Genomic DNA, 10,936 nt, shown 5'->3' on the forward strand with positions numbered 1-10,936 from the left:
CCCCCATTTAACTGGAAACATGCAAAACTCCAATCTAACAGTTGTATTTCACACTCTCTTAAGTGGGCACCTTATTCTGGAGGAATTAGTCCAAAGTGATTCTTGGCTCAAGAGCTTGCTTCCTTTCTTTTCTTTTCCAAGCTAGACAATGCCAGATACCAGAACTGACTTTACGGTAATGGGGCGTGGAGACTCTTCCCTCTGGCAAAGTTCGATGAATTTTCCATTTAATTGCAATCCCCACAAATTTGATGTCTCTAATCTGAGCATGAGCTCCAACCCATGTTCAACTTGGTGACTATGATGTGGAGATGCCGGCGTTGGACTGGGGTGAGCACAGTAAGAAGTCTTACAACACCAGGTTAAAGTCCAACAGGTTTGTTTCAAACACGAGCTTTCGGAGCACGCCCCATTCACCTGAAGAAGGAGCCGTGCTCCGAAAGCTCGTGTTTGAAACAAACCTGTTGGACTTTAACCTGGTGTTGTAAGACTTCTTACTACAACTTGGTGACTGGCAGGGCCAGCATTTTTTCTACTCGAGGTGCAGGACTAGTTGCCTCTGCCACTGTCTCTGCTTCCCTCGCTCTGCCACTGTCACTGTCTTCTCCGTCTCCCCTGCTCTGCCTCTTCCCTCTCTCTGGCTTTGACAAGCCTACAAAGGTGTCAATCAAAAGGCTATTAAAGTACTAATAACATAAACTTTAGCCACTTGACACCCCCCTAACTTTGTGCAGTAAAACATTGTGACATTGACAAAAGAGATCAGAGAAAGAAGCATCTTCATAGGCATGTCAATCAAGCAGAGTTAACACTTTGCTACACCTGTGTAATCAAGTTCACTCACCCTTTATAATAGTCTGGGCTTTCGGTCTCCGCGGTTAAAATAAGTTTTTTTTCTGTGATCTCAGAAAATTATAGAGTAAAGATGGACTAAGTCTGTTTTTAATTTGTATCCTAACTCTCCGAGCTATGAGCAGAACACAATTTCTAGGTTTCAAAAATTATTCGTGGGATGTGGGTGACGCTGGCTAGGCGAACTTTTATTGCCCATCTCTAATTGCCCTTGTGAAAGTGGTGGTGAGCTACCTTCTTGAACTACTGCAGTCCCTGAGGTGTAGGTATACCCACAGTACTGATAGGGAGGGAGTTCCAGGATTTTGACCCAGCGACAGTGAAGGAACGGTGATATATTTCCAAGTCAAGATGGTGTGTGGCTTGGAGGAACACTTCCAGGTGGTGGTGTTCCCATGCATCTGCTGCCTTCTAGATGGTAGAAGTCGTGAGTTTTGAAGGTGCTGCCTCAGGAGCCTTGGTGAGGTCCTGTAGTACGTCTTGCAGATGATGCACACCGCTGCCACTGTGTGTCGGCGGTGAAGGGAGTGAATGTTTGTGGATGGGGTGCCTATCAAGTGAACTGTTATGTCTTGAGTGGTATCTAGCTTCTTGGACGTTGTTGGGGCTGCACTCATTCCATTACACTCTTGACTTGTGCCTTGCAGCTGATGGACTGGGCAGTCAGGAGGTGAGTTACCCGTTGCTGGATTCCTAGCCTGCTCAGGTAGCCGCAGTATTTATATTGCACTTGATTGGGGTGGACATCAGCAGGATGTTTCCTCTTGATGGAGAGACTAGAACAAGGGTACACTATTTAAAAAATAAGGGGTCTGCCTTTTAAGGTGGAGATGAGGAGAAATCTTTTCTTTCTGAGGGTCGTTATTCAGTGAAACTTTATTCCCCAGAAAATAGTGGAGGCTGTGGTGATTGGATTTATTCAAAGCTGAGTAAGTTAGGTTTTTGATAGACAAGGGATTTGAGGGTTTTGGGGGCAGGCAAGAAAGTGCAGTTGAGGCCACAGCCAGATCAAGCATCTTATTCATAGAATCATAGAATTTACACTGCAGAAGGAGGCCATTTGGCCCATCAAGGCTGCGCCGGCCCTTGGAAAGAGCACCCCACTCATGCCCACACCTCCACCCTATCCCCTTAACCCAGTAACCCCACCTAATCTTTTTGGACACTAAGGGCAATTTAGCATGGCCAATCCACCTACCCTGCACATCTTTGGACTGTGGGAGGAAACCGGAGCATCCGGTGGAAACCCACGCAGACACGGGAAAAATGTGCAGACTCCGCACAGACAGTAACCCAAGCCTGGAATTGAACCTGGGACCCTGGAACTGTGAAGCATTGTGCTACCATGCCCACCTTATTAAATGGTGGAGCAGGCTCGAAGGGCCAAATGACGTACTCATGGTGAGTCCTATGTTCCAATAATAAAATCATGGAAACTCCCAGTCACAGCTGCAGAGAACGGTAAATATCCCCTGATGACACTGTCTCCTATCACAACATTCCTTTCACATGAATGCGTTGCATCATCATATTGCTATGTTGCAGTTTACCTGTCTACCCTACCGTCCTTGTTGTCAAATACACAGGTAGCAGGTACTTTGTACCTGTTGATCAAAGCCAAGAATGGAAGCGCAATCATTGCATGCTGGAGCACCACACCTAACTGACTTGTCACAACGTCCTGTCCCTGACCACTAGTCAACTCTAAAGTTCTGCTTCATCTAAGGTGTGTGCCTACCTCTTTAAACAAAATAGCTCTTTTTCCTCCCTAATGCTCTGCAATGTCTGCAGCGTGGGCTCCAGCTCAAGAACTTTTGAGTTGAAGTCCCTCGAGTTGCAGACACTTGCTGCGGATATGGCTGTCTGAGATTGCGGTGTTTTCCACAAACTCCCAAATGCTGCAGTTTGCCACACCATATCAATCTAGTCATTAATTATTTATTTGATTAGCTAGTTAGTTACCAGTTTAGTGAAGGAAAATAATTGTAAGGAAGTTTCTTAGCTTTGTGATGAATGAAGGTGACTGGAGGTAAAACAAAAACAGAATGCTGGAAATCCTCGGCAGGTCAGGCAGCAGTTGATGACCTTTAATCAGAAGGTTCGCTGTTTCTTACTCCATAGATACTGCATGATCCGCTGAGGCTTTCCAGCATTTTCTGTTTTTATTTCAGATTTCTAACATCCTCATGTTTTGCTTTAATATTTGAAAATAAAAAACAGGACCTCCTTTTCTTTCAGCATCAAATTCCCCACATTAGCGCTCTGTTTGTGAAACACTCAGTCCTTCAAACACTGTGCTTTACACTGAGAGAAACTGTCGACACAGAGAGAAGCCCCAGAAAGGTTGAGGGCAAGGTGGGCAAGTGGAAGGGAGAGAAGTGGCAGAGGCAGGTGATTGGATGGTCTCAATCTTAATGACAAGAGAGGTACATGAGCTCCTTGCACTTATTGCTGTAACTAAGTGTTGGGGAGATGAGGAAGGGGATTTATGAAGATGGTTTGCAATAGAGAAAAGAAACTGGTGGCTGAATTTGCATTGCAGGGTGAACAGCCAGATTTTGGAGCTAATGACTCGACCAGTTGCCCACTGCATCTGTTCAAATTGCTTGGACATTAAAGCTTCAGCCAGGATGAGATATAGCCACAGTTTTGTTGGAGGTTAGGTCAAGGTGGAGATCGTAGAGTCATAGAGTATTACAACATGAAAAGAGGCCCTTTTCCACAATTCCATTTAGCTCCGATACCACTTAATTCCCTTATTATTCAAAAACCTGTCCACCTCTGCCTTGAAAATATTAAATAACCCTGCCTCTACCACTCTCTGGGGGGGTGGGGGGGGGGGTGACGAATCTCGGACCTCAGAGAATAAATTTCTCCTGGGTGGAACAAGACGAGATGCTCAAAGGAGGAGAAAGTACCAAAGGAGTGCGAGAGGCCAGAGGTGATTTCATGAAAAACATCACACTGACGTAAGTTATCATCACCCCTCAGCCAGGTTTCTGTCAAGGCCATGATATTCATGGATGTCAAGGGCCTTGTTCACAGTGAGTGGTTATTTTGGAATGAGAAGTATTATGAAATTGTTCCAGTAGCAGAGTCCACAGGTAGTGGAGGGATGAGTTGGAAGTGCAGGAAATGGGGCAAGGTTAGCTTGGGCTGGAAGGTCGTCAATATTGTAAGTTGGGGTAATTAGTGCCATTGCATATAGTGATCCAATGCTGAGTGTCTTGATGAGCCCCTCAAGAATGCCAATAAGGCACAAGAATCATTGCTTCTTGCCCTTCTGTGTTGCTTCTCTTGGCTTCATTTCCTAGACATATTTTGCCTCGTGGTGCTGTGTTTGATCGAGTTCTCTATTTAAGTTACATTTTCACTCGACAGAAAGCACCTTTACATCTCGTAGCACAGAGATCTGTCTAGTGTTTGTTTTTCTGCTGTTATGTAATTTGCAAACACTGGCCTGTTAGACTAAAATAAATTGATACTGAACGGCCCATTTATTCTAAGCATGATTGAAGTTTAAAATTAAGTGAAGGTAACTTAATTTTAATCAATAATTGAAGAAAGAAAACTGCTGTCCAAAACGAGTTGATGTGTTGCATATTATAGTTCTTGAATATGGAGGGTACAAAATGCCATGCTTGGTGTAGAGCCGACCAAAGTATTAAAGTTAGTTGTGTTCATTTCTGTTAAATCCAGAAGTAAAAATATAATTTTCTTTTGCAGACATTAAATCCAAAATGGAATGAAGAATTTCTTTTCAGAGTAAGTACTAACAGACTTATTAGAAACCATTCTCCTTCACTCTCATTATCTCATTATACAAAGATTATGGTGCAAAAAGAGGCCATTCAGCCCATTGTGTCTGCGTCAGCTGAAAAAAGAAACTAGCCGCTCAATTTCATAGAATCATAGAATTTACAGTGCTATGGAGGCCATTCGGTGCTTCGGGTCTGCACCAGATCTTGGAAAGAGCACCTTACTTACGCCTTTGCCTCCACCCAATCCCCGTAACCCAATAACCCCACCTAAGGGGTGGACACTAAGGGGCAATTTACCATGGCCGATCCACCTGACCTGCACATCTTTGGACTGTGGGAGGAAACCGGAGCAGCCTGGAGGAAACCCATGCAGTCATGGAGAAAATAAGCCTTTCCTGTCTAGGCCCTTCAGGACAAAGCAATGCACTTGGCATCCCATCCACAAATCCCACTCGCCCCACTACTGACAGAGAGTGGCAACAGTATATACCATCTACAAAATGCACTGCAGGAACTGACTAAGGCTCCATCGACAGCATCTTCCAAACTCATGAATACTACCACCTAGAAGGACAAAGGTAGTAGACACATGGGACCACCACCATCTGGATGTTTCCCTCTAAACCGCTCACCACCCTGATTTGGAAATATATCACCATTTCTTCTCTGTCGCCAGGTTAAAATCCTAGAACTCTCTAACTACACTGTAGCTGTACACACACCACATGGACTGCAGCTTTTCAAGAAGGCATCTCACCACCACCTTCTTGAGGACAATTCGGACAGGCAATAACTGTTGGCCTCGCCAGTGATGCCCTCATGCCATGAATGAATTTTTTAAATCCCCAGTTTAAATTACTCCATCATTGTTGGCCATGCCTTGAGTTGTGTAGGTCCAAAGCTCTGAAGAACCCTGCCAACACACCTCCACTTTGTTTGTCTCCCTGAAGCCATTCCTTAAAACCTACCTGTTTGCCCAAGCTTTTGATTACCTGACTTAAAGGGTAGGATTTTTCCTGTCAAATTTGTTGTGAATCTGGTCTCAAATATGTTCAGGAAAATGGTGGTCACTGCCTGAAGCTCATACAAGGTAGGCTCAAATATCAAAAAACAATTGCTAAATTTTTAAAACCCCGTTGTCCTACTTGCAGGGACTGGCTTCCCACCTTTGGCCCCCTTTTTGAATGAAAAATTACTTCCACAGGCAGGACAAGAAAGATTAATTACATTTAACCAGCAAAGTAATTCAATAAACATTGTGAAGATAGCAGGGCAGATGATGTGTGGCGACTATAGAATGTAGGAGCTTGTGGGGACCTGTGATTAAAGGCAAGAGTTTGCAGCTGGAGGAACCTTGGCTCAGATTTATTGAGCTGGAGGCTGTGTTCAGAAACTACACTACATTAGGAGGGGGAAAGTTAGCTGAAAACTTGCCCCAGATAGGAAAAGCCGATATGCATATTTCTCAATTGATGAGGTTAGGAAGTTCAACCTCGTAAGTCATTAAACGCTAACATACAGGTGCACCAAGCAATTAAAAATGTTGCCCTTTACTGTAAGTGTGTTTGAGTACAAGAGTAAAGAGGTCTTGCTGCAATTCCGTGGAGACTTGTTGAGACCACAACTGTAGTATTGTGTGCAGATTTGATCTCCTTGCCTAAGGAAGGATATACTTGCCATTGGGAGTACAATGGTGGTGCACCAGACTGATCCCTGGCACAGCGGGATGGTCCTTTGAGGCGAGATTGAGGAGACTGGGTTTATGTTCTCTAGCGTTTAGAAGAATGCGAGGCGATCCCGTTGACAGCGTGGCAATTTGCAGGCTTTGTGATGGACTAGATAAGTAGTCAGAAGCTCATCTGACATTAAGTTTATCAACAGTCTGATTCCTCTTCAGACAGTTAGCAGTGAGAGGGATGGAATTGGTGGCTATAAACGGAATTGGATGCAAAATTGTCTCGAGTGACAGGAGACAAAGGGTAATGGTCAATGGATGTTTTTGTGAATGGAGAACAGTTTCCAGTGATGTTCCACAAGGCTCAGTGTTAGGGCTCTTGATGCTTGTTTTATATATTAATGATTTAGACTTGTATTAGGAGGAATGACTGGGAAATTTGCAGATGACAATTTCAAAATACGTTGAAGAGCCTGCAAATAATGAAGACAGTGGGATAATGAGAAGCTCACCCAAGGACAGAGGTGAGAATTTGACAAGGAGAGGCTGTAGTCTGTCAAAAAAGAGTGGGTCTGCCAATCCTGTAAAGTGGATCAAGGAAAAAGAAATATATTATTCCCTGTACATATAGGTATCATTACGATCCAATTAGTCTACTAAATTTCCCTTTGAATCATGCTGCAGAGGAAAGTAAGCTCTGAAACTCACACAAGCTGAAGAGAAAAGAGTAGGCTGGAAGTTCCTGACTCTTCTCTTGGTACTTGACATAAATCCCTGTCGCTGCCATTAGGGTGCGATGAAAGTCAACAAGTAAGACCTGAACATCTGATTTCAAGACTTGAATCTGCAGAATTTATGTCCTCCTCCTCAGTCTGTTTACACCTCCCGCTGCCTCAGGAAGGTAGACAGTATTGTCAGAGACCCCTCCCACCCAGACTTTGCCCTCTTCCAGACCCTTCCATCAGGCAGAAGGTGCAGAAGTCTAAAGACCCACACATCCAGACATCGGAACAGATCCTTCCCCACAGCTGCTAGACTCCTGTAATATAATTTTTATTGTCGCAAGTAGGCTTACATTAACACTGCAATGATACCGTGTAAATCCCCTCGTCGCCACATTCCGGTGCCTGTTCGGGTACATGGAGGGGGAATTCAGAATATCTAAATTACCTAACAGTGTGTTTTTGGGGATTTGTGGGGGGAAACCGGAGCACCCGGAGAAACCCACGCAGACACGGGGAGAACGTGCAGACTCCACACAGACAGTGATCTAAGCCAGGAATCTAACCTGGGACCCTGGCGCTGTGAAGCAACAGTGCTAACCACTGTGCTACCGTGCCTTAACGACTCTCCCTCAGACTGATCTGTTACCTGTAAGAACGCTATTCACGATGCTCTGTGCTGCTCTTGCTCATGTATTTGGCCCTTGTTCCGCACTGTAACCAATCATTATTTGTTGATATACCATTTGTCAGTGTACTCTGTCGATTATTCGTTTTGTCTGTGTATGTTCCCTTGGCCGCAGAAAATACTTTTCACTATACTTGGGTACATGTGACAACAAATCAATCAATCAATTTCTATTTTTTTTCATCTTTTCTCTGGGTGCATCAACACCTGAAGAATGAGAAGAAACGTGAAAATATTTTGGGTGAACTCCCTTTCCCCTGAGCACCAATAATCAAAGAGCCTGGCATCATCATCAACAGCTGTGCTGTTAACTGCTGAGTCGAAATATTGGCCCTGACTTTGCAACTGGCGGCAACAGTGTCGACATGCGCCCTCATTACTCTCTGAAACTGACAGCACTTTCTGGCTTCAAATATTCTGATATATTGTACAGTTAAATATTGAAATCCTGAGGTTGCTGTCAGTGATTCCCTGCTCCTCCATAGGATGTATTGCTGAAGTTCCTGCAGCTGAAAATGAATTTGGAGAGCTTCCACTCTTTACAGTATTAAACTTGCTGCAAAATCTCTTAAAAAGGTTTTTCCTTGTTGAATGTTATGCAGTTCGGTTTCTAATGGCAAAGTAATTATTGCTGAACAATTTCCCTGATTCTGAAAACTAATTTTGTATTCGTGCTAAGTCAAATTCCTGCGTTCCATTATTTAATATTGTATAGATTTTTAAAATAAAGCTGCATTTTTAACATTCGCTTATGATATTTCTGCACCGTCTTCCCTTATATACATCCCAATCTCAATTTTGTCTTTCTTTTAACATTTTAAAAGATCAACCATAAACCTACTTGTTGCTTCCTGCTTTGCTGCCTATGTGAGTTCTTCAATGCGATTGGCTGCTTAGTCCACTTGATGACTTCACTATCTATGGGCACCAGTGTTCTCCGATAGATTCATAGAATTTACAGTGCGAAGGAGGCCATTCGGCCCATCGAGTCTGCACCGGCTCTTGTAAATAGCACCCTACCCAAGGTCAACACCTCCACCCTATCCCCATAACCCAGTAACCCCACCCAACACTAAGGGCAATTTTGGACACCAAGGGCAATTTATCATGGGCAATCCACCTAACCTGCACATCTTTGGACTATGGGAGGAAACCGGAGCACCCAGAGGAAACCCACGCACACACGGGGAGGATGTGCAGACTCCGCACAGACAGTGACCCAAGTCGGAATCGAACCTGGGACCCTGGAGCTGTGAAGCGATTGTGCTATCCACAATGCTACCGTGGGACTAGAGCCAAATTAGCATAGTGAAATATCAAATTCATACTGCAGAGCTTGCAAGATCTTTGTGCCATCTCTTATGAGGTCAGTAGCAAGCACCATCAATTTGCCACTGACCTCAAAATCCAGGTCATTCTGGCTGCCGTTGGTGGTATGAAAATATTTGGAAAGGTGAAATATCTAACTTGTAACTGGATTGATTGCTGTTGGGCGTCTATTTCAGGCACCTAAAGAATATTCTCCAAGGAGAAAAATGTGCTAATAGTCTCGGACTGAATTTTGAATAAGTAGCATTCACTATTCCTGTCTAAAGATGTCAACATTTGAGTTCACGTTGATAACAGAACAGCAGGTTGAAGTAGTTGATAACTATTTAATATGGGCCCAGCTATAACATAAATTGTTTAAATTTCAGGTCAATCCCCAGAATCATAGGCTGCTGTTTGAAGTCTTTGATGAAAACCGACTGGTGAGTATGACGAGAATACATTTTCTTTTTCCATTATACTTTGACTTGAAGAGGACTAATCATCTCACCTGGAGGTGCCCAGCCATTTGTTTTCACTGGCAATTTCCACACAGGATTGTACTTTACACTGTTCTTTGTCTCATCATAAAATACTGCAATACTGCATTGTCTATTTCAGAATTACATGCATTGGTAAATTGCTGTGTTTTTGTTTTGTTCAAGCACCTATCTTCCTTCAGTGGAAAATAAGCTATTAGAGATGAATTACAGCTCTGTGGTACTTAGATTGTCCAAGGAAGCACTGTTTTCCAATAAATGTTATTGTCATAGACTCATGTAGCTGAATCCATGAGTGTGCCAGATAACTTTCTGAATTGGAATCCTGTGCACTGCTTTGGAAATATTAAAATGTCACAAAAATCCTGTAATTGGTACACTTGCGATCATTTAACCTTAAATACTTTTACAAACAATGATTACGTAAAGACGGCATGAAGAATTGCTGAAACCGAAGTTATTCCCCCCCCCCCGAAGGTAACCGAGTGGATTATTTAGAATAAATCTGAAAGATGGTTTTAATGTCGCATTTTTCTCTTTGCTTTTGATTCTGATAGAAAATATTATGGGTGGGAATTGACTTGTGCATAAATACTGAGTCAGTTGCCCGGATTTGTCAGATTCTCATTGTCATATTCCTATTCCGCTCAAACTTTCCCACACCCTAACGCTGTTCCATATTTCTTGTCGCGTCTTTTGAGCCGGGCTTTGTCAGAAATGTGTATTGCAGCATCCATTGGAGTGCTCCATCACTGCCCATTTATGGCAAGTGCTGCCATAGAGTTAATGTTCAAAGTTCCAGTGTTAATATTACTGTGTAGGTGAGTAGATCAATGAATGGAAGGATGGACGTCAGCACTTTCGCACAGTCCCAACATGCATCACGGGTCGTGCGTCCGATCTCCATAATCATCTGGTGACGGGAAGGTCTGGAACTCTATATCAACAAAAATATTGAATAGCTGAGGACACATCTTACCAGTTCATGAGATATAATTATTTAGCTTTCCATTTGGTTTATGTCAGAGAATTCTCCTAAAAATTAATTGGCCCCCCCCACACTCTCACGCTCGCCTCCATGCGGCTCTCTCTCTCTCACTTGCCTCTGCTCTCTCTCTCTCTCTCACTTGCCTCTGCTCTCTCTCTCACTTGCCTCTGCTCTCTCTCTCTCTCTCACTTGCCTCTGCTCTCTCTCTCACTTGCCTCTGCTCTCTCTCTCGCTTGCCTCCACTCTCTCTCTCTCGCTTGCCTCCGCTCTCTCGATCGCCTCCGCTCTCTCTCTCTCTCGCTTGCCTTCGCTCTCTCTCTCTCGCTTGCCTCCGCTCTCTCTCTCGCCCGCCTCCGCTCCCTCTCTCTCGCCCGCCCCCGCTCTCTCTCTCGCCCGCCCCCGCTCTCTCTCTCGCCCGCCCCCGCTCTCTCTCTCGCCCGCC

At 44.1% G+C, this 10,936-nt stretch overlaps 1 protein-coding gene across 9 annotated transcripts in view; it reads left to right on the forward strand.

Annotated features, from left to right (window-relative positions):
* The window catches only part of nedd4l (NEDD4 like E3 ubiquitin protein ligase), a 542,434-nt gene that overhangs the window by 239,742 nt on the left and 291,756 nt on the right, over nt 1-10,936 (forward strand). For all 9 annotated transcript variants that reach the window (XM_038790578.1, XM_038790580.1, XM_038790576.1 and 6 more), the window contains exons 4-5: nt 4,579-4,617; nt 9,396-9,449. In XM_038790578.1, coding sequence (XP_038646506.1) covers nt 4,579-4,617; nt 9,396-9,449 — 93 coding nt within the window. The remainder of the gene's footprint in view (nt 1-4,578; nt 4,618-9,395; nt 9,450-10,936) is intronic.

The sequence above is a fragment of the Scyliorhinus canicula genome, chromosome 3, assembly GCF_902713615.1.
Source record: "Scyliorhinus canicula chromosome 3, sScyCan1.1, whole genome shotgun sequence".
In the NCBI taxonomy this organism is placed as follows: Eukaryota; Metazoa; Chordata; class Chondrichthyes; order Carcharhiniformes; family Scyliorhinidae; genus Scyliorhinus; species Scyliorhinus canicula.